The following is a 26,773-nucleotide window of genomic DNA, read 5'->3' on the forward strand; positions in this document are numbered from 1 at the left end:
AACGTGATTTTTAGGTACACATGTGATGTGAACTCACAGATCATTCGAATTGCAGAATGTGCATTCAAAATCCTGTTCTCGTTTGTGAATCTCCCCGTGTGTGTGAGAGATTTTTCTACGGTGAATATTGAGACTCATCTGACGGAGCGGGTCGACTAATCTCACCATTGGCTAGTGAATCTGTCAATCAAACTCATCGGCAAAGCAGGCGGGTTTGCTTTTAGCCAATCGAATGGCCCCTTACACTCCTCACTTTCAACTGACGAGGGAGGGAGCTGTTCAGCACAGCAGTTGGGAGGACGCGGGCGGCAAACATGGCGGAGAGGTCTTCCGAACGGGATCAGTCTCAGCCCGTAAGTAATGCACTTAATTGATTATTATTCCCTCGTTGTACGTCCTGTAATGTTATTGAATACTAAGTTGAAGCGGTCTCCTTAGCCAAGTGACATGTGTGAATGCTTTATGAACATTTCAGCCGAGTCGTTTGCAGAGTACCCCCACCGCAAAATTAGCTTAGCTTAGCCTGTTCGGTCATATTTTTTATGAAAGCGGGGGAGGACTTATGATGGTTTTGTCAAGTTTTACACTTGGCATACCAGCTCTTCACACAACACGAGTAACTACAGCCAACCAGGGGCCTCGAAACTAGCCGGCTTTCGACTCAAATTGTGTCTGCCTGCCCTGTGAGTGTGAGGGAAGTTTAAGCTAGCGCGTCGGTTCAAGCTAGATATACAGCCAATCTGTAGGTTCTTGACATGATTCATAAGGAACTGGGGAAAAACATGCCGGATTTACAGCAGCACAGAAAGTTTAATAAAAAGTATTGATTTGGAGACGGGGATTTGTTTAAAAACTGATGCTATGCTAACTAGCTAGTAAGTTAGCTGTTCCGTGTGCTGCCTTTATGTAAACACGATCCATCCGGGTTAAAGTTAGACACAGTCTTTTCACAACCCAGACTTTAAGACGGGGTGGATATGTGCAACAAAGTTAATTCATATGACATTCATGAAAACGGCATTTTTTAAATATAACATACATGAATCCACTGTTGAATGAAAGAAGCCTCATTAAGTTTCTAACGTTAGAACCCGTATTGTGCTGAAAAGCCCTGTGAGATTGTGTCAGAGTGACAGCCACTAAATTCCCCGTATCTTTACTTCCAATGACGAAATGACAAGAATCCCGAACATTATGTTTTTAGGCTGTTTTGTAGTCGATAAGTAGTCACAGAAAGGGCGGACGGGAGAAATCTGCTGTCAACAGTGATTAGAGTAGAAGTTACTGTAAGTATTACACACAGGCTTCCTGTGATCAGAGTCTTGTCTCTGATTTTTTTAAAGCTGTTCTTTACTACAAGCTCAAGTTATCATAGCAAGAGTGTTTTTAAAAATTCCCCTTTCTAATATTTGAAAATTATGTAATTTAATCTCAGACAGCTAAATGAACTAATCCATGTTTGTCGTGTTTTTATTTATTCTCTAGGAATTGCTGAAGCGTGACATCCTAAATACCTTTCTATTCTATTCTATTTCATATTTTATCATCCTATTGTATTACTGTTTTACCTGTCAATTGGGAATTTAGCATTTTTGCCCCTGTAAATATCTGTCAGTTGAAAGTATTTGTACTTGTATTCCATAGATCCTGCACCTGAAGATGGCAGACAACAACTGTGCAGACTTGGCCTTCTTCAGTGACGCTTGTGAACGTTTATGGCTTACCTCTGAGGTATTCATGTTATTCATAAAGAAATCTTTCATTCACATATCAGGCAGTATAAGTACTTGGTTATTTGTACAAAAATAAAATAACTTTTTTTAGACTCCTCTGAAAACAAAGGCAACTCTAAAACTCTTTCCCCTCATGAATAACATTTTACCTCCCCTCAACAGTCTCTCACGCCTCGATTTTTTTCCCCCAGTGATACATGTAACCCACTCCTGCAATTTATCTAACCTAGAAATTCTACTTATTGGCATCATACATAAGAACATTACATTTTAAATTGATGTGTACCATATTGGCGATGCATTTGTAATTATGTGTTTGAGACATGATTTTCATTTTATTGTCAGGGTGAGAGGAGATCACGGAGGAGAACATGCGGGCATAGCCGAGTTAATGCTCACAGAACGTAGAACTGACACAAACAGCTTCATTGCAGCAAAAGTGTACACACAATCAACGGTGAGTTGAACCTAGTTTTAGACGCTTTAATATATACATAAAAGTGAATGATGTATTAAAAATAAATCTGACAATATAATATTTCTTTTTGCTTTTTTCCAAATACAGGATTGAGCCCCTCTGGTGTGATGTCTTCATGACTGTTACTGGTTTATATTACAACATCCTGCACTCTCCTGAGGACCAAGACTTGCTCAATATCAGTAACATCACGTGTTCTGCTGCCACTATATTTTCCTACCACGCATTCAGGCCAGTTTGGATGTCTTTAGTGACGCGTGGGACACCGATCCAATCAGGACGGAGCAAAGCATGACACCAAATCAGCTGTGGCAGTTGGGCTTGACCCAGAACCCTGTTTCTGATCCCCGGGTAAATGCTTTATTTCAGTGTTTTTCAACCTTTGTTCACTTGTTCCACGGTCTGACACTGGAATCTGACACCGGAATTATAACTGAGCGACTTTATCAGCAGAATTAAGAACAAGGAAGTGAAGACTTTAACCACTTCTGATTGGTCAGACTGATGACATGTGATTAAGCCTTCAAGAATGATTGGCGGAGACAGTTAAAGGGGCGGGACTGTTCCTTACAAGGTTATAGCTGCAGCTAAATCACGGTACTGTCAACCTTATCAAAATGTATTTTATAGAATTAAATAAACACAAAGAAAAAGTCATTTTAAGATCTTTCATATTCCTAACTACTCAGTGTTTTATCAGTGCCTGTTTGGATGAACAAAGAGCTGATTTCCTGGAGGTGGGAAATGTTTTTAGATCAGTGAAGTAGGGCAATTCCCCACGGCACACTTGACCATCTCCCACGGCACACTAGTGTGCCGCGGCACACACACTGGTTGAAAAACCCTGCTTTATTTAATCTCACTGTACTGGACAACTGATTTGCGTGCAGTTCGACTAAAGTGGAAAGTATCAAGAACAGTATGATGAAATCACAATGACTACAAGGAATTTTCATCAAAAATGAATGAAAAGTATTGTTGTGTGGTGCAAACTATTTCCCTAAATTGTGTGGTTTTTTAAATCAAGTAGGAAGAATAGCACATCTGCAAGTTCAAAATGCATCACAATGCATGGCATTATGAGCCATCAGCTGTACTAATGTCACTACTTTAAGAGTCACTTATTTGCAAATTAAAAACAGTTATGGAGATATGAGGTCTGCCTGCTAGAAACAATATAAGTCATTATTAGTGGGTCTCTGTTCCTACATAATCTAAAACATTAAAAAAAACAGTGCTGTTCATAAACAGTATCTTTTTTTTTTTTTTGTCAGGGTATGCTGGTTCCAGAGATTGAATGGGAGGAGAGTGGATCCATGGCTGAACCTCATCCTGGGATCAATGTCCCGGTATGGGACAGTCCTCTTTTGGGTCCACAAATGTTGGAACTGCAAGACGACATCAATCCATTGTGGAATTCAGACCGTTTGGGAGTGGACCTACATCTTTACTGTCCCGTTTGTTTAGAACTTAATTTAGGCGACATAATTACATACAGAAGAAGAGAGACTGAGGGGAGGAAGACAAAGTTCAAATCAATACTGCTGTATTGTTCAAGGGACTTCATTGTATGTAAGGAAGTTATGAAAATTAGTTCCAGTTTAAATAAAATTCAAATCAGTAGAGATCCCACATTTGCTTAAATTTTGATGTTTTAATCTGTCCATGTTTTCACTGAATTTTACTCTGCAATAAAGGGTGAATGTTTGCACTTTGTTGTTCTATGACCATCTTTTGTTGTGTAGTATTTAACCAGTTATAAAACCCAGAAAGATGAGGATCTTTTTTGCAAGGGTGACCTGGCCAAGAGGTGTATATGTATATGGTTACAATATAAAATCATTGACATTTGAGTTATTAAAAAAATAAAATTAAGGTCCAGCAAAGTGACTTCGGGCTGAGCAGGGGAGGTGTGTTGGGTATCTGTGATTGACAGTGAGATGAACTTGAGGTAATGTAGTCCCACTGCGTGGTACGGAGCAAAGTGATGCCAGTTTCTCCACAGAACATACTGTAGAAGTTAAAGATTTTTCTCCTCCACCTTCAGATGATCAAGACCGAAGGGAACCGTGTCTGAGTGTTGAAATGAGGCTAGCATGAAAGCTAAGAGAATAACGTACAAACAATCCCGAGTGAAACGTCGATTGTAAATCTCATGACCAGTACGGAGTTGGATGGATTCTGTCAACTGCATTCAACCACTGTTGCCTTGCTCCCAGGTCCACTGAATAGTTGCACAAGCCAGTAATTTTTGACAACCGAAGGCAAATAAACCGACAAGCCATGCTAAGGCTAACACGCTAACGACCGACTGGTACAGAATCAAATATGGGCGGGGCTTTTGCCACCTGCAGAAAGCGTAGAGAAAGTGTAAGGGGCCATTCGATTGGCTAAAAGCGAACCCGCCTGCTTTGCCGATGAGTTTGATTGACAGATTCACTAGCCAATGGTGAGATTAGTCGACCCGCTCCGTCAGATGAGTCTCAATATTCACCGTAGAAAAATCTCTCACACACACGGGGAGATTCACAAACGAGAACGGGATTTTGAATGCACATTCTGCAATTCGAATGATCTGTGAGTTCACATCACATGTGTACCTAAAAATCACGTTTGTGAAGCACTTACTGTGCATTTCTGATACATTTATTGTGAATTTCTAAAATGTTTTTGTGAAAAACAGTGTGCACATTTGTGAGAAACACTTATTGTGCATTTGTAAAACATTTAGTGTGCATTTGTGAAACACAATGTGTGTGTTTGTGAAACACAGGGTGTGTATTTCCGAATTTATTTTTCACGTTTGCATAAAATGACATTTGTGAATCGGAGCGTGTGTATTTGTAAAACCGGTTGTGTGCATTTCTGATTATTGAGACTGAAATAACTCCATACGGCGGGGCGTGGACGCCGAGGACGGCGTAATCTGCGTGGAGCGAGGAACCAGCGTGACCAATGGATGAAACCTGAAGGTGAGTACAAGACGAGGGAAGTAACATGAACTTGGTAACTAGAGCAAAGACTAAAAGGCCAGGCATAACCACCGGAGTGAGTATAACGGACTGGCGCTGGATACTGGTGAGAAGCTCCCTTATGAAGGCTGCCAGGGTGATGAGGAGATGAAGGTCAGCTGGTTTCAATCAGTAGAGCAGGAGAGCTGTGTGAGGGGGAGGTGAACTGACAGGCACCGTGACAGCTATATATTCTTGCTCTTGTTTAGCTATAAGATTGGTTCCACCTTCTTCTCTTTGCATTCTCAGTTTAAGTTCTTCTGCTTCTTTTTCTAAATGAAATCTTCTGACTAAGGCTTCTTGCTCTGCTGCTCTTTTCCTAACTTCAACTTCAAGTCTTTCAATTTCTATTTGTTCAATTTCTCATTCCTACCTAAACCCTTAAAACAGCTTGGTTTGCGGCTGCGTTTGCCAGTGCTTCTTGGTGTTTTACAGATGATTTGCTGGAATGTTAAGAGGTGCGCGACATACTTATAGTTGACTTAAAGAGAGATCCTATATCTGGCCATTCTTGGTCCTCATCTGTGGCCTTTCCTTCCATGTAACTTCCTGCTTTGGATACAATAAACTTAGAGATCTCCACACAAAAATCCACTTTGGGACGTGTTTCTTGATCAGGAGCTGTGAGCTGGCGTGTCATTGTATGCTTGCTGAACATCTGCAGAAAGGCCTGCAGCATTATTTAGCAGTTCTTTAGTTCAGGGTTCTGATTTTGACAGTAACTGCTTAGATGATTTTTGCATGTGTTTTCCATTTTTAAAAAAATGTAGTTGAACTTCTGCTGAAACCTATTAATGCTCTTCTCTGCAAGAGTTTTGACCTCTTTGCTTCTCCGTAATTAAGAAAAAAGTTGGTGTTGGGCTTCAGGATATGTAACTTGTTCTTCATCAGAATTGATCTGAAAGTCGGCACTGGGCTCAGGTTGAACATGGATCAGTCTTTTTTCAGTCATACTAAATGTTGATTAATTAAATTAACTTGTCACTAAAACAGTTGGCTAAATGTCTGCCCTTGATATCTAACAGCCAGACAATTAAATTACATGCAACGTCTATGTTACCTTGTAACGCTCAAAAAAAATTGAATTGTTACATTACCAAAGGACGTTACTCACCATGTCAAAAACCAAACAACAAAAGAAAACATTCATGCAAGAAAATACCACACAACAGTCGATCCCTGCAGGTGAAGCAGAATGCTCTTAGTATTATTTAACTGAAAAAAACAGAATTTCACCTTTGAGAAAGAAAAAGAAAAAAACCTTTCTATTGGTCAGAATGCAATACAACATATTATTCAACCTCGTAAAATTTCCCATTTTCCCAAAATCCGAGTCCCGCAGTCAATAATATTTACAGTCCGCTGATGTCCACAAAAATAGGATTCCGTTCCAAAAAATTAAAATCCAGCAAAAATTAAAGGAAGTCCCAATCTTCACATAGTACCATGACTTTCAAAAATATATACCAAGAAAGAAAAAGAATTAGGGTCGGTCTAACCGCTACCAGGCTTTATGACGATGACGTGTCCTTAGGTGCGCTCCTCGCGTCCTGAACAACCTCTGGGAAATCCTGTCCTTGCTGAAACTGTTCTGACAGGCCGAAGGAAGCAAGCGATGTGTCTCCCACTATCATTCCAAAATTAGGCAGGTGATGAAAGAGATATACAACTGATGCTGCTGTAGACTTTCCGCGTTTGTCGCCAGAACGCCCCTTATCTCTTCTCCAGCTCCTCTCATTCAGCTCCATTCAAAACTTTTTTTGGTCTCCTCCCCATTGCCATGTTACCCAATCACACATACTTTCAATAGTGACGCCATGCATATTCATTTATAGGCAGTGTATTTACAGCATTTCATTTCTTTTTTTTTTCTTTTTTTACACTTTGTTCTCCCCTCGAGCAATTGACTTTTTTTCCTTTGCACATTTCATTCATTCATTTCATTTTATTTCAATGTGGTGATGTCACAACCTTTAACTGTAATAATATTATAAGATGCAACTTAATCAAAAATAAACAATTTACTAGCTTTCAGTAGTAAATCAAAATAGCATTTGCCAAAACTTGAAATTACAAATAAAATGTACCAATATGAAATAAAATGTATTTGCCCTTTCAATCAAATGTTTGAAATTATGCACGTAGGAAAGCTGTCAAGCTTATAAACAGATGAAGCCTCCAACTGTGGCTGAGCCTGGTCGGGCCAAGTTTACAACACCCCTGGTGGGCCCCTTTTTCCCCGGGGTGCTCCCCTCCTGGGCGGGGGCGGCTGGCCCCTGCCTTGCTCCTCCCTGGACCAACCGTGGGCCGGGTGGGTGGCTGCCTGGAGTGCGGAGCGGGTCTTCCTTGGGGGGTCCTGGCTCGTACCTGGGGTTGGGGCGGGGGGATGCCCAGAACTCCTGGGTGGTGATGGGCTGCTCGTCTGGGGCTGTTGGCGCCCTTCTCGGGTGGGGCCCTGCATTGGGCTCTCCCGCCACGGCGGGGGGGGCCGCTCTCCTGGTTGGGCTGGGGCGGCGCTCTCTCACCCCCCGTGCCTCCCTGCTCTCTGGCTCTGGGGGCCTCGCGGCGGTCCTGCTGCCCCTGGCCTGGGTGGCAGATTTGGTCACCCGGGGGGCGGTTGTTCCCTGCCTGCTGCCGTGTGGCGTTGGGGGGTTCCGGCTGCCGCTGCTGCTGCGGCGGGGGTCTTGGGGTGGGGATGGCTGGGCACTCTCCTTCCTTCTTTTCACATTCCACCGTCCATTTTAGGAAAACATAAACACTCACCTGAGCACAGGTGTTAGCTCACCTTTGCATTAATAGTTTGCATGATTGAATGAATGAAATATTTCACACTAGTTGGTTTAAAGGCATAAGTATGCGTGTGTGAACACTATCGGTTTTGTGTACATGTTGACATGTGGGCATTTTTTCAGCCAGCAGGTGTGTTGATAACATTTGAGTGAGTGTGTGGACAGGCCCCGCCCTTTTTGTACTACATTTGAACTGTACCATAACGATAAACAACCAGTAAACCTGCTGCTCAATGCTGCTTCATGGTCTTACCCCCCCCTCTAACATCCCTCTCTCTTCTTCCCTTCTTTCCTTTTCCGTCCGGTCCAACACCAAAGATTTTCAAACATGATTGAAATTAATAAAGTTTGGCCTCAATTACAAAAGCGGTTTATTCAGACATACCTTTGGTTTGTCTGAAGATTAATAACCCCTATTGTTAAAGTAAAATATGTCCAACACAAGAGGCCCTCAGTTCTCATCTGCCTGTCCAGCTGTTGGACAGGACAAGTTAAAAAAATAAATAAATAAACAGATGAAACCATTTGCTACAAGGACCTTTAACAAGGTCCATCAAAAACTGCACTCTTTACGCATGTTTCAAAAGTAGCATGCCAATGAAGCCGGCTTGTGTTGTCCCCAGCCTGGTTTGAAAAGCATTTTATTGCATACAACCATACGTCCAAAACAACGTTCTAGCGCATAAAAACTGCACGTTCGAAGCGCCTTTTTGTTGTGCCACGTTGATAAAAAGCGCACGTAAGCTTGAATAAAACGGCTGATGACATTAGCATATTGTATTTGCCTGCTATAGCCTATGGTTAAAGCAGCTTCATTTAATATCCGGGAGTCAGGTTAGCCACCGGAAGTAGGTTGTAGCTGCGCGAGCCCCTCCACCAAAAGGCGTAATAAGAAAGAAGGATTGTGTAAAAAATATGGCCCTTGCAGTTCAAGACTGCGGCAGACCATAACAAAATCGAAAAGTGGAGATAAAGGACAAAAACACATTTTCCAGCCTGGACTTGCAGAAAGAGAAGCTTGTTAAATCAAAATAAATCTAACGTTTTTAAATCAAAAAGCGTTTGTCATACTTTACGCAGCTCGAAGTGCTTTACAATTGAAAACAAGAACAGAGAGAAATTCAAATAAAACAATCAACACTTTACCCCCCCCCCCCCCCCCCCATCCGTTAACACTTACATACAATAACCCTTCACACAATGAATACTTCTAATAAAAGTAACTTGTAAAAGAGACTTAAAGCTTGGTTCTGCTGTAAAGAAAAAGTATGTTAGGAAACTCTTCATACCAGGAGTCAGCTGGCCATCAGTGCCACAGTGCCCACCCAGGCCAGGACATATCATCTGTGTGTTAATGTGAACTAATCCTTTCACTTTTAGTTTCTCTTTTTAGAATTTAAATTTGGAGATAAAGAGTTAAAATATTGTTTAAGGAAAAATGTCAGCTGCTTCCAAAAATTTCCTAAAAACTGACATGTTGCTTGAACTGAGAAGCAAAACAACACTTAAAATGTGGATTGAAAATGCACTTTTTCTGCTTTTTTTTCCTCCTAAACTAGGTGCGGTGCGTGCCTCCAGCATCTTTCCCATCATGAGTGTGGGCCTGCTCTTTCTGGGGGGGCTCTGTGTGGCTGCCAGTGAGTTTTACAGGAGCAGACACAATGTCATCCTTAGTGCAGGAATCTTCTTTGTATCTGCAGGTTAGTCATTGCTTTGAGTTAATTCTCTTCTCTCTTGAGTCAAGGAACAGCACTGTTGTCTCTCTTTTGCATCAAAAAGTCATTTGTTGGACGATATTTCCCCATGTTTTCTTTTGCGAGCGATCGTTTTGCTTTAATGTCATATATTTAGTGTATTTAAGAAAACAAAATAATTTACTTTCAGAAAGAAAACATACTAAGATATGTCTGATTGTCAGGATTTAATTTAACGTTTATGAGCACACAATGTGTTTTAGATCTATTTGTAGTCTGGTTGAAAACATTTTGGAATAGGAACTCAATAACCTACGAAGCCTGTTTCCTGACATTAAAAAGTTAAAATATATCTTGTTCCCTGCAGATTGATATCTTGTTCCCACAAATTAATATCTTGTTCGCACAAAATACTATTTCCTTCCCACAAGATTATATTCCGTTCCCACAAGCTAATATTGCGTTCCCTCAAAATGATTAACTCGTGCGAAAGAAATATTTAATTCGTGCAAACGCAATAATTATTCACGTCATAAGTCATTCATAAAAACGGATATGGTCTCCGTTCGGCCGCAAAAGCCGCTTTCAGCGGTAACTTCCGTGTCTCTGTGACCCACATTCATTCAAGAAAGGAAAAAGAAAAACAAGAATGATAAATTTATTATTGTCTCAAAGACTATAAGAAAATATCATAAGATTTATGATACCTAGGCTTGCTGCTTTGCCATACGATTCACCGGACATAGCTCCTATAGCTCCTCCTCGGAGCTCTTTTGCTTGTCATGCCGGCATTCAGGCAGCTGACTGGCCGGTAGACACAGCCAGCAGGGTTGAATAGGAATAATAATATTCAGGACTTGTCTTTTATTAACATACTCTTTAGCAGTCATTTTATATTCGAAGGCTAGTAGGCAACATGCTAACTAACTAGCTGATCATTCATCCTGTTATTTACGTCATAGATTTACAGCAGATACCTTCACATTTCTGTCTGTGTGTGTCTTATTACATTGCATTGAAGACATGGAGGATGTTTAGAGATCAGATTTATTTATTTTAAAAAGCAAAAAGCATCGGTAATCACGTCATTCACATCCTGGTACACTCTCCGTCCATCTTGCTGCATCTTGCTTTTTGCCGCTGCTTCCGTGTTTCTGTGAGCATTCAATAGGGGTAAAAATAAAAGCAAGAATGATCGAAGTTACCGCTGAAAGCGGCTTTTGCGGAGACCATATCCGTTTTTATGAATTACTTATGACGTGAATAATAATTGCGTTCGCACAAATTAATTATTTCGTTTGCATGAGTTAATCATTTGAGGGAACGCAATATCATCTTGTGGGAACAGAATAGTATTTCGTGCGAACAAGATATTAATTTGTGTGAACAAGATAATAATCTTTGGAAACGAGATATGTTTTAATTTTTTAATGTCAGGACACGGGCTCCGTAATAACCCTTGTCCTATTCAAGGTACTTTAACATTGGGAGTGGGGTCATCTGGACCCCACAAGATAGTGTGATGAACCTTTTTTCTTCAATGATTTGTGATCTTCACTGGTGTCCATGGGTTACATGAAATCCTCTTCAACTTTATCCACCTTTGTCATGTTCAGGATAACACGTCAATGTGAGGGTGGGGTCATCTGGACTGCATAAGATAGCACAAGGATAAAATAATGAATTCTTCAATAAAAATGCAGTAAATTGACTAGTAAAGACAGTGAGGCTTAGTGCTCGTGCATAATAAATCTCATGAATGCTGACACGAAGGTTACCAACATTATATTATTATAATTGCTAATAACTGAGATGTGACCAAATTGGTAATTGTTTGCCTCAATAATCAGACACTAATTTGTTTTGAAAACGTTTTTTTGTGTGTGAATTCTACCACCCTGCATAACTCCTTATTCTACACCAGGGGTCGGGAACCTATGGCTCGCGAGCCATATATGGCTCTTTTGATGGCCACATGTGGCTTGCAGACAAATCCTTAATTATACTTTTTTTTTTTTTTTCATTAGACCAGTCCTTCCCGGGCGCGATGCGATGCCAGAGGCGCGGAGTAGTAGCGGTGCTTGGAGAGAAAACTATCAGTTTACTATTATCTATTATTTCACAGAGTTTGTACCAGCCGGAAACCTGTGAATTGCCGTGCCTAAAACTGCGCGCTCCCGTCTTTGAGGAAGAGCGCGCAGTTTCGGGGACGGGATGTGTGAGGAAGAAAGCAGAGGGTGGGGGTGGGGGGACAGGCAACAGGTGAATCGCGCAGGGATAGTAAAAAACCCGCTGTCCGTCACTCACTGCAGCGTGTGAGTGTGTGTTTGGTTCCATGTCTGTCTCACATCTAAAGAACATTCCGACCTAAGATCACGTTTAAAGTCTCAACACCTGCGTAAAGCAGAAACTCACCACGTATCAACCAGACTAGACCATCAGCAAAACTACCACGAGAAATACTCATCATTTATTAACAACAGCATAATGATGTTATTAAAAAGAATCCCCAGACTTATTGTACTTTAAAAATGTTGAAATTACATCAAATGCACACATTCACTTGTATATTTAGTTTTAAACATATTGTCGCGGTCTGACTTGGACTGGGTGACTAAGCCGCGTTAAAAGTTCTGGAGTTCATGGAACGCATCAAGCAGAGATCTGATTGGCCATCAGTTCTGTCGCTCAGCCTGTTGTTAGGGAGTTTGGACCAATGGGGTTCAGCTATGGGCCGAATAAGGAAATAGGAGGGCTGATGCGGCAGTGAGAGAATATAAAGTTGGGAGAAGCTCTCTCGTCTCGGCGGGAGAGATTCAGGAGTTGCTGAATTAATTGTACGGCGTTTGTTGCGGTCTGCAGTCACCAGAATAAAGAACCTTAAAAGAGGTTAAGTCTCCGTGCCTCAGTGTGGGAAAGGGACACAACATTATTGTATGGCTCTTTCGAAATTACATTTAAAAATATGTGGCGTTTATGGCTCTCTTGGCCAAAAAGGTTCCCGACCCCTGTTCTACACCAACAATATGGAACAAGCAGCATCAATCTGGTTGACAATGCTGTTCAGCTGCTGTAGTTGTTGACTTGAGACAAACTGGGAAATAGGGATTAAATGCAGTCAAATACATTTGAAAACTTTCTTGAAGTCTTCAAAATAGTGTGCAAAAAAGAAAACATTCAGAAAAATTAACTTCCTATGAACCACGTATGGGAGTTTTCTGTTTGATTTGTTTTCTGCTTCTCTTTTCTAGGCCTTAGCAACATTATTGGAATTATTGTCTACATCTCAGCAAATTCCGGGGATCCAGGTCAAAGTGACAGTAAGAAGTCCTACTCCTATGGCTGGTCTTTCTACTTTGGGGCCCTCTCATTCATTATGGCAGAAATGGTGGGCGTTCTGGCTGTGCACATGTTCATAGAGAAGCACCGCAAACTGCGGGCCAAGTCCCGTACTGAGCTCATCAAGAAGTCTGCCTTTAGCCGCATTCCTTCCTATCGCTACCGCTTCCGGCGCCGCTCCAGTTTCCGCTCCTCTGAGGCCCCCAGCCGAGATGTGTCACCACTGGGCAAAGGGGGCTACACGGGGCCGGCTGCCTCGGAGATGCCAATGTACACGCTGAACCCACGGGAAGCTGGTAACGCAGGCACCAAAGCGTGCATGGGAGGGCTGCTCAACTCTGAGCGGGAGTTCCTTCAGAGCAGCACACTTGCCAAAGACTACAACAAGGACCCCAACCGGAGGACCACACCCGTCTGAGAGGTTCTGGCTGTAGATATCACCCAGTTAGAGTAGCAAAGATGAAGATGAAGGAAAAATCTGTGGGGATGCAATTAAAAATTGGGGCAGGGTTATGGGGTGCGGGAAGACGTCTGACAAACCACAACTGTGAACTTTTAGCCTTTGAACTGTGAATCCTGAGCCCTGTGTGAGTTTAAGTGTGTGTTGCAGGCTTTGCTTTGAAGGAGAAGTTGTTCCCAACTCCACTATCACATATTACTGTAGCTGTAGCCGTAACTCCCTATGTAAGATGGCACATTAGGTGTAAAAATTAATATTTATGACTTTTTCATAAGGAGCAAAAAGACTAACCAAAAAAATAAATTTAAAAAGAGCATATTGTGAGTGGTTTGTCGTTGGGTCAACTTCTTCTAAAAAAGAAAAAAAAAGAAAAAATGTGAGGAGAAGACAAGAGAGACGGCATATTTTGTGTGATTTGTGGTCTTTTGACTTCTCTACTATTGACTTTTTTTTGCTAGCAGCAGAGTTTGATCAATGAAGGTAACAGCCTTAGATCTTCATGCTGACTCTCTGATTACAATACTTTTTAAAAGTGAGGAAGTTAACCACCTTAACATAGGTTAGGAGCCACTATGGTGAGGAATTTATCAAGTTTGGGGCACTAGTTATCATTTTTCCAATATTTGTTGTATATATAGTTGGCTTTCATGCTGATTTTCATCTCTGAACTGAAAATGAAGCTCATTCCTTATAAGATTTTACCTCCACCTGTCAAACCTCAAGCTAGGCTCACATCGCCCTCTGCAACACGCAATCCAACGCCAACTTCCAATGAAAAGTATATGTAAACATGCTTAAACGAGCATTTCAGGCTCAATAGTCTCCTGTTTATGCATAGCTACGCACATTATAATGACTGTTTTCAGGCTCAGTGTACAAAACGCTTGGCCAATGAAAGTTAAACCAGATCAAAAGGTCAAACTTTGACCAATCAGGGATTTAGATTTGGTGGTGAGGTATGGATTTGGTTTACCTGGTGAACGCAGACACACCAACGAGGCTGACGATATCTGTGTTGTTGTTGTTTTTTTCTCAAATAAAGAGGTCATTCTTCTAAAATATTGGTAATCCATATCCACCATTGCAAAGACGCAAGCAATGACCTGAACTGTTTCCATTGAAAGATTTACACCACTTTAACATATCGCTCCGAGCCTCTTTCAGTTATAAGTGGCTGACATGTGGTTGCAAACAGTAGAAAAAGAATAATAAGGCTTTTCCAGCGTGTACACAGTGCGTTCTTGTTCTCGTGTCAAACGGCTGATGTGTATCCCGCTTTAGACTTGACCTGGTGGAGGTTCTGACTTAACATGAGACAAGGCAAAACTGATCAATCACTTTGAGGCAGTAATGTCTGATGCATTGGTGCTTCCTTAAAACTGGGGGGGGGGGTCTCTTTTTCCAGATTCTGTTACTTTTTATCTGAAACTTGAGAGGATGATCTATATAGCTTTCAGCTTTCACGAATCACCTTTCGCCTTCCACGTCTGTGGCTTCATCTCATCCTGCACCCACCCCCACACCTTCGCTCATCCTTCCACCCCACCCCCCATTGGATAACCAGCCAGATTTAGGTCCTGTCTTCCATTGGTGTCACTTCAAGACCAAGGTTTCCTGAAGGTTTAGGGTATGGAGAAGTGACCGCTAAGCTGTGATGATGGTTTAGGGTACGGAGGAGAGACCGCTTACCTGTGAATACTGTACTGTGAAAGGTGGTGCCAAAAAAAGAAAATACACTCAACAAAATCTAGAAGGTGGACTATTCCTGTTTGCCCACTACCTCTTGATGATTATGTTTTAGATGAATTTAATACAAAGTTGTCTTTGCTTGTCAGAATGACTGTCAAACGTTAGGCTGCAGAAATAAAATGGACAAAAATGCTCACTCCAGTCTAAGAGCACATCTCTGCAACTATCCGTTTGACCTTGTCACACAGTTGAAAGATAAGTGGAAAGTGGAGTGGAAAAATACATTAACAACATTCAAAGCATTTGCTCCACCTATCATCTATACTGTCTCTGCAGAAATATTAACACACATGCAGAGCATGAGCCTGAACAGAAGGTGACACTCAGATAGTTAGGCTCCTATTTGATTGGCTCATGTCGCAGCATCTATTTCTTAAGGTGTTCTATGCAGGTGCAGAGAATTCCTGCAATAATCTTGGCAACGTGCATTTTTTGTGTGGTACACTGGAAAATGTACTATTAAATGGTGCGGAAAATGTAGAATAGTTTCCTTCAGTAGTCATACAGAGCAGTGAGATAAATATGTCATTACATAACTGCTACAACTTTCACAGGATTTTCAAATTTTATTTCACCGCTATGTAAAATTTTGAAAATTAGAAGATGCACAATTAAAGATTATATTTAAAAAAAGGCAAAAATTACTTTTTTTGTTTTTTTTCTTTTTTACCAAAACTGGCTATCGTGCATATAAGTGTGCACAAGTATATGAAGCAGGGCTCTGCAAACTTTAAAGCTAAATTAAGAAATACTGATGAACTCTGACTTATTTGAAAATTTTCCATTTAATTTTTTCGTTAAGTATAATAAAAGATTATAAATTGCAATATTATGAGCAAAAGATGAAAAGTTTTAATTGTAAAAATTGAAAAAGTGAACCTTAGCAGATCAATAATCATCAAATATTTTTTCAAATTTGAACTGAAATAATTTAACATCCACCAACACAAGTTTCAGAAGTCAGAATGCAGTCAATGGCGGGAACCATCTCCAGAGTTCTAAACACACTACATCACCCAGCAACCCCAGGACACAGTTTCTGGATGCCACACACCTGACTTTCATTTGCAATCACTCACAGTATACTTATGCACTGCGATGAGCCTCACTCTGTGCAAAGTACTGTTTGTGCAACTGCCTGGATTACTGAGTGTTATATCCAGAACTAGTGATGGGGCATCATTTCAGCACACCAAGTTAAGAACCTCTGCTGATATACTTATTACATTTCATCTAAACACAATATTTGTCAATGTACTTCCTCATTCCCATGTCTTGCTCTATAATGCCCCAGCATTGAAGAGGTGCTTTTAAGTTTGACAGTTCTGCTGAAAGAATGCGACGTTGAACCTGCAAAACATAAAATGATTAATTTCAAATAAGAGTCAGATTGAAATGGAATTGTTTTCTGCTAGATTAAGCGGGAAACCGAGAGGAATAGGAGAAACAAAAAGCCAAAAACACTATTAAAACTATTAAACAATTCCAGAAACCTCAATAAAAACACCACATTCCACACCTTTGGGAAAGACTCAGTAAAATGAAACGTCAAACAAAGGTGGTGGGGAAAACGGGGCGCACGAGCGCGAGAATCGTTGGACAGCTGGGAGCTGGGCGCGCTTCCGAGGCATAAAACATTTTCTTTTTCCCCCTACACTGTTAAACTCACCGCTGGACTAATTTAGCAACCAAGTGACAGTAATGTAGCCAAGAAGAGCCGTTAATTTTTCAAAATAAAAGATAGCTTAGAGACTCATAATAAAACGGGATAAAACCCACTAAATTGACGCGAAAACCTCCCAAAACAAATTTTCTCATCAAAATAAAAATCAAACCCACTCAATTGGGTGGAAAACCGCATAATCTGGCAACACTGCTGGTAGATGCGCTTCTTTGTTTGGCTCATCTGTGACACACCGACACAGTGGCTGTTTTGGTCATGTGACTTCCCCCGAAGTGATACGCGCACTCACACGGGGTTTCACTTTATGAGCTTGACACGTGAGCCGACGCATCGGTGTTGCCAGACCCATCACTAACCAGACCTGATCTTCTGATTTCCTGACCCTATTTTGTCTCTGACTGTGTTTGCCTGCCACCTGCCCCGAATCTCGCCTGGATATTGACTACACCAGTCCTGTCTCTGATGCTCCCATGCTCATAATTGACCCCTGCTGCCAGACCCTGATTTGGCTTTGTGGACTTTAAGCTGAGCTAATAAACATTCTGCCATTGGAACTAGCTGTCTGCCTGTTTTGTGATAACCAGTAAACCTCTAAGAAAAAAAACTGCAGTGAAAAACACGAAAAAAATAACTAGTCAAAAAAATAAATCAACAATAATTTTTCTTAATTCTTTAGTTTGAATGAAAAACAACCAACTAAGTTGGTTTATTTCGACATAAAAAACAGTGACTTTTTAGGAATTTTATTTTAAAAATGAGAATCCATTGGTTGGAACCACAACAGAAAAAAAAGGTTTGTTTTTTTCCCCAAAATATTGCCAACTGCCCAGTAATTTTCTTTTGCTAAAAACTTTTTCTAAATTGTAAAAAAAAGTTGTGTTTGTCCTTTTAACAGTAAAACATGTTTACATTTCAAATAACAATTGGGAATTTATTTAAAATGTCCTATTCTAGAACAAAAATGTCTCTTCTTCCACTTTCAGCTTCTCCCATCAGGGGTCGCCACAGCGAACGAGTCGCATGGTAGATTTGGCAATGTTTTTTTTTACGCCGGATGCCCTTCCTGACGCAACCTTCTCAAACCGGGCTTGGAACCGGCAGAGGTAGAGAAGGGAACAGGGAGCAGCCCGGAGTCGATCCCTGGTTTCACGGACGGAAGGCGCCGCAAACCAGCACGAGCTAAACCGGCTCCCAATCTAGAACAAAAATGTCTAATTTCTATAAATGTAAAAGGCAATTATTTTAACAAAATAAAAAAGCAGCCTGTTGATATTCAAACATTCATCACATTAAATAAATATATTTTAGTTTCTTTTTTGTTATAAATAATATTTTAATTAAAATCCAATTTAACTTCCTGTTGTTGGAGCTAAATTAACTCAAATTCAAGCTTTTGAAATAAACTGAGATTGTTTTTTGTTTTTCATAGCCCTCATATGAAGGTGGGAGCTGTGATATAATGAGAAAAATCCATGAAAATGCAAAGAAGAGGAGCTGGTTGAAGAACATTACTAGAAAGTTTCACATCATTCTTCCCATAATCGTTTTTCTCGGACATTGAACGAGTGAAACCCAAAGAAGGTGAAGATACTTTTTTGTTTTCTCACAAAGCCACCAGCGAATTCTTTTTGAAAAAAGAAACAAACGTTTAAAAAGAAAAACAATGCCGAGCTGATACCTTCTTGCCTTGTTTTGACATTCATGACTGTTGATAAATAAGAAATGATCTCAGTCTGAGCAAAACTGCTTCTTATAGGATGCTGCTCTTTTAACTCCTGTAGTTTTTCCACCAAAAGCAGGAACCTAAAAGGACAGCTGGTATCTCTATGGACTTGCTTGTGCTGTGTTCAATCTGTAAATATTAACTCTGTAAGCTAACTACTGCATGCGCATCTGTAAAGCTGTGAAGCGAAGCAAGAAGGACGAAAAAGGGGGTGCATTTTCTCTCGCGAGCCAGGGCTTTTAATTTTTAAAGAGCGGGAGCACACAAGGGCTTTTCATGCTCAACACTCCGGCAATGTCGTTAAGAAGGTGTAATGTTGGAGGGAGGGAAGAAACTTTTGCACGGAAACAACTGTTTTATAAAGCCAAGAGCTGAGATGCGAAAGGGATGTGGAAAGGACTAGGAGGTTGACCTAACCTGCGCTCTTCTGTTTGCCTCAGACTAGATCACTTAAATTTAGATTAATTAGATATTTTAAAAAATTGCATTATGTGCAAAGAAAGAGTTATTAAAAAATTAATTATATTGGAAAGGTTAGCTTCCTTATTAAATTGCACATTCACATACTCAAATGTAGGTTTTTCTTCTTTTTTTAGCTACACAGGTCCATTAGGCCCTTAGGGTCAGAACTGCCATCCATGTGCCATGCCAGCTTTAACCATTAAATCCATGCATGCCACATTCATTTGCTTCCAGCAGCTGCAATATATCTCAAATCAGCTCTTAAAAAGCACCCGCATCTCTATGACTCATAGGGACTGGCACATTAAAGACGCCTTACAGGTTTGTTGGGATCCTAAGCCTGAGCTGTTTTGATGTTTACTCTTAAAGAGCAGGGTGCTCTTTAGGGATGTCCACCAATGACCTTTGATACTCAAATATCAACAAATATTGTAGTATTAGTATTCTAAAGGTGCCATTGTGGAGAGACAAACTCTGCCATATTATACTTATGACTGTATTCTTCTGGAATACGGGACTGATCACGAGCAGAGATGAGATGCAGGACTGCTCGTGTTTCCCATTTATGATTCTAGTTTTATCATCTACTTTGATGTAGTTGTTAGGTTGTTTAGATCACACTGGAAGCCTCTGTGCGGAGGAACACATCGCAGAGACAGGGGATCTCTCGTGGAAAAAAAACATCCAACCGGTGCAAGAGGCAGGACAGTCACCGCTAGGAAACACACAATGACACAACAAGGTCGCTGGGAATTTTGATTTGAATTGTGAAATATAGACACGAAAACAATAACAGGGAAGATTATTTTTGCATGAATGGTCAAACATGCATATACAAGCACATGCTCACAACCTCAACGGTGCCCTTTGTTGTGCCAGAAGGAAAGAAATCACTGTGTAAAAAAGACTAAAACATGTCCCGGTTGTTTTGATCCTCATTGGGAAATATCCTGAGCCAGCCAATCATACACGGACGATCAGCAGAAATTGAATTTTAGTCAACCGAGCCGAGACATAAATGGCTACTGTGTGAGGAAGGATACTCGTGCTAGCATGTTTGTGCGTGTTTACATGTCTGTGTGTGGTGTGTACAGCTGGTATCTCCTCACCCATGCCCCTAAGTGCCTGTCCTTCAGACAGTTCCAAGATCAGCCATGAGGCCTCCTGGAAAAATCTCCGCTGCATTCCCACAACCTGAGGCGGTTACATTGGGATAAGTTTTAGAACTAATCGTCTCAACCATTCCCTCAGCAGAAAACAGCCAAACAAAGTTACACAACTCTTTTTCTTTAGCTAGTTTTGCAGAATTTGTTCTTTTATAATGTTTTTAATGTAAAAATGTATGCTCAGCATGTATTTTCCTTCTTTTTTCCAAAACATTTACAGAACTGTTTAAACATATTACCTATTTTCCGCCCTATATGGCACACCGTCAATGAATGGTCTGTTTTAAAACCTATGTCATACATGGTGCACTGAAGTCCAAGACTGCTTTAACCCTTGTGCTATCTTAGATGACCCCACCCTTACATTGATGTGTTCTCCCTACCATGACAAAGGTGGACAGATTTCCTGTAATCCATCGACACCAGTGAAGATCACAAATCATTGAAGAAAAAAGGTTTAGCGCACTGTCTAGCGGGTCTAGATGACCCAACTACCAATGTTAAACTGCCTAGGATAGCACAAGGGTTACAACAATTACAAAATCTCCTAACCTTGTTGGTACTACGTAGAAAAAAACAGCCTGACACTACAACACATTAGCCATTTTAACATATTTACAAAGTCCTAACCTAGATGATAACAAGGAAAAAATGCCCAGCCCCACACCGCCATACATTTGTCGTGTTAGCATATTTACATAAACACCCAAATTTGTTTGAAACTCGTAAGAAAAAGTCAGACATGTTGACAGAGCATTGTGTACCTCTCAGATAACTTCAGAAAAAGATAAACACAATTATATCAAGGCTTTAAAGTGTGCCTTGAGAGTACTTGATATGAGTGTGGCAAAGAAGGTATTTAAAAAAATATTAGTAAAGTAAAATAAAATGAATAAATATTGAATAAAACTTTAAGATACATAAAAACATCTATATATGAACAACTAAAGGTAGCAAGTAATTCTGTAATTATTTCAGCTATGAAATATTGGTTACTTGTATTTCATTCCAAATTCGGTGCTAATTTCTACATTTAAGCTTTTTCTGTGTATATTTTAACATAAACATCAAAAATCCACCAAATGGTGAGATTTGGCAACGTATACCTTGCATAATTTAAAGCATCAGCAGCTGGAATCTTGAAATCTTAAGTGAATCATTTAGAAAAAAGATCGGGTGAAATGTTGTGCATATTTGCATAGAAATCAGAACAAATACAATTTTGGAAAATACATTATTCTGTGTTTTCAGTGAATTATAATTATTTTTCTATGAGTCAATATGAGAAAATATGCATAATTATCCATTGCCATTTATTTAAGTTAAGTTAAGTTTTAAGAAATCCACATATGCATTACAAGTCTAATGATACATTTAAAACTTAAAACCTCTCTGATTAGTCAATGGATTTACCAAAAAAACATCCATTCTATTTATTGTTTGAGGTGAAACCAAAGTAGCTGTTTCATGGTTGAAGAAGAAAGAATAATGGAATACAAAAAGGAAGCTTTGGAGAAATTTCTTTTTACAGATTTAAATCTATCGTACAGAAATGTGTTTCCGAACGGGGTCGAAATGTGTCTTCCTTCATTAACGGGATTCAAAAGTCATCCATCTGGATGGGTAATGTTAATCTTGAAGATCCAATCTTATTGTTTCATCACATTCCAGATGTTTTGGACAATTTATGGCAGTTTGGAGTTGCTGTGCATCAAAGTGGTAAAGACACATTGTTGAATCACCTGATTTAGCAGTAACCTTTGTGGTCGGATGGTCATGTAACTCAACAGGAGGGGCTCCCTGTGAGACACAAAAGGAAATTTGTTGAAAAAATTCAGGAGGAAATCTTAGTACTTTGCTTGCTCCCACGTTGCAGATTTTATCTGTGTCTAAAAACGAACATAAGGTCAGGGCAAGCAACTGAGTACACACTTTCCCGAAGCTGAATTTTCATACCAATTTATCCTAAACTTTCCTGGTCAGATTTCTGGATGAGTGATCACCACATTAAACTTTTTTGTATCTGACCTTGGTGTTCTCACCTATGGACTACATGGAAAATCAGGGCTGCCCTGCGTATGAGAGGCTTAGCCACCTAACAAACATCTCAAGTTTAGTACTTCAGTGGCATACGACTGAAAACTGACTTTGTCCATTCGAATACGATTTGAGGACTGTTAGAAAACAAACAAACTCAGGAGACGAGTCACTTGCATTTGTATTCCTCGGTTGGCCAGTTGTTTGGTGTTTTGCAACAATTTAAAATACTATGAGGTGCGTTGCACATGTAGCATTGGCCTAGTAGCGTTTTTTTCAAGGGAACGTGTCCAGCAGGCATTGTAGCAGTTTCGCTTAAAGATAAAACTCTTCAATGGGAAATGAGACTAACAGGAAACAGACGTTGCTCTGGGTGTCGCCACATTGGGGATTGTGTTGCCCGAGGATTGAAAGTAAAAAACGAGCGCCTCCAGTCTAATATGGACTTTCTTGAACTTTTTTCTTGAGAACCCCCCCCCACAAACACACACACAGACACTTACACGCCCAACCAACCCCCCCAAGTGTGGGTGAAAGAATGCTTCAGTTGAAAGCGTGGTTGACGAGTGGTTGCAGCTTTTACGTCCTCCTCCACCCTCAGTACCATCTCCGAATGCATATGCTTGCATGTAGACATGTCTCTTCTGTCCACGTGAACACCAACTGCACTTCATGCACACAAACACACACAGATAACTGCCAGCCAGTTTCACTGTACACTTTGTGATGTAAAACTCAGAACAACGGCAGTCTGACATGGACAACATGCTGTGAACAAAAGCACACTTTTCCTTACATGGTATGAATATGATGACATTTATGGAGAGTATTATATACAGTATAATAACTAGAAAATAAAGAATCCCCTTTTAAAATCCACTGTGATTAATTTCTTGTGTGCTTCATTGTGCTTTGTGGTTGTGTATGATGTGTTGTGCAAATACAGACTGTTTTTTTTTCAATTAAAATGAATCATTCAACAGACTTTTTCTTTCAATTGAATGTCCCCCCATTAAAATATAAATTGTTCATTTAAAGCAATCCTGTTCCTGTCACATTTAAGCAAGCAGGAGGAAACCCAGCTGCAGGGACAAACCACAAGCACATTAAAGCAAAGTCTGGAAACCACACAAGACAAGCCAACACCAAGGGCTCAAAGAGAGTTTCTTAAATGCAGACAGGGCTGATTTACAAATTGCAGGCAGCTGTGACTACTCCAGGAGTCACCGGGAGAATGGGTGGAGTCAGCCTGCCTTTACAGAAACAAAAGAAAAGAAAAATGAGCAATTATAAAAACCAAACCAGCAAATCACCACATTACCCCCCTCACAAGGTCCGGCTACCAGAGGGAGATTAAGGCAGATCAGTGAAAGCACGGTGGAACTGATCAATTAAGCTTTTGTGGTGTTCAGGCACCCATTGGCGATCCCTTCCAGTCAACCACATATTGAACTCCTCATCTGGAAGGCAGTTTGAGTTTGCTGACATGAAACAGGGGTGGAAGTAATCTCCAACTTAACAGCAACCTGGTTAATGATTTTAAACATGGAGAAAGGTACAATGTAACAACAATAATAATTGTACGACAGTTTTCTCTTAAATTTTGACTTTTTTCTCATTATTTTATGGCTATATTCTTTTGAAATTTTGACTTATGACTATACCAGTGATATGCAGTCAGGTAAGGGAGGTGAGGCTATGCCATACCAACAAAACACACATACATTAAATGAAATGACTATACTTTTTGAAAGTAAAAATAACAATCAAATATAAATTTTTAAACATGACTGTTCTATGATTATTTTTTTCTGTCGATCTTCAACGTTTTTTTGGTAAAAAAATAGTCGCGAATTTGCACATTTTTCTGTTTAAATGCACAACAAAGCAGTCTCCTGCGTCCAGACTGCGCCGCACACAGTGACTGAGCTTGTCAGAAGTCAGAACTCTATCTCCCCCTCTTTTAACCAGCGGGAACCATCTCCAGAGTCCTGAATGCACTTCATCTCCCAGCAACCCCCAGCATGACTCTCATTCAACTCAATAACTTGCAGTCTACTTAAGCACTCCACTGAACCACACTTAAGCTGCATTTACACTGCAGGTTTTGATGCCCAAATCCGATTTTCTGACTATATCCGATTTTTTTTGACGGCCCGCTTACATCATCTTTTAAAAGTGACCCGTATCCGATTTTTGCATTTACACTATACAATGCTGAAACTATCAAGCGTAGACGTTCTGAGGACTACGTAGCAGCATTTCCGCCATCCGTGGACCTCCTTCTGACTTTTGTGTGACTGCGGTCGTCATGGAAGCTACGTAGCGATGGAAGGAGGCGTTGCCTTTGGCGCTCCTGAGGGGATGCGTGGGAGAGGAAAAAGAAGGGTTGCTCGGCCGGTTTATGAGTTTTGTATGAGGAAATGTTTGCAGATGTTGTGCTGTCCTAACAGTTTGATCCAAGCAAAGGAATAAACGGCTTCTAGCCTGTTCCAGAGGAACAGTGTCCCGCTTGATTAGTTACCGTTTGTGTCCCGACCGGGACCGGACAGGAAATAACAGCGGTTTCCGACTACGGTCTGAAGCCTGAGGATAAGGGTAACACGCTGATGGGGCTCCAGCTGTCCTCCACAAGGAAAATCAGCGCACAAAAGCACCTTAATAAGTCATGTGATCTCAGTTGGTGGTGTCCTGAGTTGACGTCACTGACGTACGACTCGCATTTACTGGGGAATATGTGTGCTTACACGGCACACGCAAATCCATGTATCAGATTCGTATCTGATTCATTTCCACATATGAGTGAGGCCTGAATCCGATCTGAGAAAAACGGAATCCATGCGCTTTTTTCCTGCTTACACGTTCACCGGTCATATCCGATCTGTGCCACATGAGAGGAAAAAATTGGAATTGGGTCACTTGAACCATGCAGTGTAAATGCGGCCTTAGTGCAAAGTATTGTTTGTGCCATTCTGCCTTCCTTACAGAGCATTATATTTGGGCCTTGACCCTGTTTCTGACTCTGTTTGCCTGCCCCGACTCTCGCCTGGATTTTGACCACCCCGTCTCTCCTCTAATGCCCATTATCGACTCCTGTCTGCCTGAACCTGATTTAGCTTTGTGGACTTTTAGCTGGACTAATTTACCGGCTGCATTTGGATCCAGCCACCTGCCTGTTCTTGTGACAGAGCTGCAGCTGACGTATGCTTTTTACCGTTTCGGTTTTTTATCATCAATAAAGATGCTTTATTTGTAATCATTTCCTTTTTTTATTTCTCGCCAACTATCTGATTACATTGGTGCCTCTTTGTGACCCATTTAGTCGCAGTATGCGTGCCTCAAGGAAGGGGGCGATGGTGATCCAAGAGAGTGTGACACCACGGCTAAAGAGTAATAAAATTAGTGATAGCAAGTCAAGTGCACCCCGCCAGTTAATCGGTAAAACTGTAGAGGGACTGACCAGCTCTTTCAGCACAAGACTGTTATGGAGTGATATTTCTGCCACTACGTTGCACACAAAACTTTCTAAGTTACAAATGAAAATATTAAATATTTGATTTTCAATTATTTCTTTTTGCTTTCAAAAACTTTTTTTACGTTTGCAAAACACATATTCGCATGCGTTGTTTCACATCTCACTTTTTTCCTATCTTTGATTTTGCTGACATCAGTTTAGCGTGACAAAGCTGCCATCAAACAGCTGCTGATTGGTCTAGATCAGAGGTGGCAAACACGCGGCTCTCGAGCTGCGTACGGTTCTCGCCCAATAAGCATGCGGCTCTTGGTCAAAATGGCGAAATTCAGAGTATAAAGATAAACACAGGACGTTTCTGGAAAAATGGGAAGATTCTTACTTTTTTAATGAATGGAATGGCAAGTCACTATGTTTATTATTATGAGCTTTTGGAAGCAGTAAAATTGTTCATGGCAGAAAAGAACAAAACGGGGAAAATTAAAAACTCTTCCTGATCTGACATAAATTGTCTCCTGTATTAACAAGTTGAAGCTTTTCAAAGTGCACATTCAAAACGGCAATCTGTCCCACTTTCCTTCTTTGCGGAGCTCACAGCAGAAGGCTGCAATCCAAATGAATATAGCACAGAACGTGACACTGCTTCCTGGACGGAAACTTTACTTTGCGGTTTGAGGACCTGCAGCAGAAACGACCGCAGATCACTTTTCTCATCGATCCCTTAATGCAGAGACTGACTGCCTGAGATCCCCGCTTGTCACTGATGAGGCAGCAGGCGAACCGGAGATGATTGAGCTGAAGTCTCTTTTGAAAGAAGGCCCTGTTACGTTTTGGAGAACGGAAAAATACCCATGTGTAAAAGAGCCACTCTCAAGCTGCTGTCGATGTTCTCCTCAATATATGTTTGAGAGTCCCTGTATATTACCTTAAAACATGTGAAATCAAGGCATCGGTCCATTCTGACCGACACACACGT

At 40.7% G+C, this 26,773-nt stretch overlaps 1 protein-coding gene across 1 annotated transcript in view; it reads left to right on the top strand.

Annotated features, from left to right (window-relative positions):
* Positions 1 to 17,491, top strand: part of cacng3 (calcium voltage-gated channel auxiliary subunit gamma 3) — a 65,635-nt gene extending 48,144 nt beyond the window's left edge. The window contains exons 3-4 of the mRNA XM_004071908.4: positions 9,571 to 9,711; positions 12,957 to 17,491. Coding sequence (XP_004071956.1) covers positions 9,571 to 9,711; positions 12,957 to 13,462 — 647 coding nt within the window. The 3' untranslated portion in view covers positions 13,463 to 17,491. The remainder of the gene's footprint in view (positions 1 to 9,570; positions 9,712 to 12,956) is intronic.
* Positions 17,492 to 26,773: the final 9,282 nt, after the last annotated feature.

Source organism: Oryzias latipes, chromosome 8, assembly GCF_002234675.1.
Source record: "Oryzias latipes chromosome 8, ASM223467v1".
Taxonomy (NCBI): Eukaryota; Metazoa; Chordata; class Actinopteri; order Beloniformes; family Adrianichthyidae; genus Oryzias; species Oryzias latipes.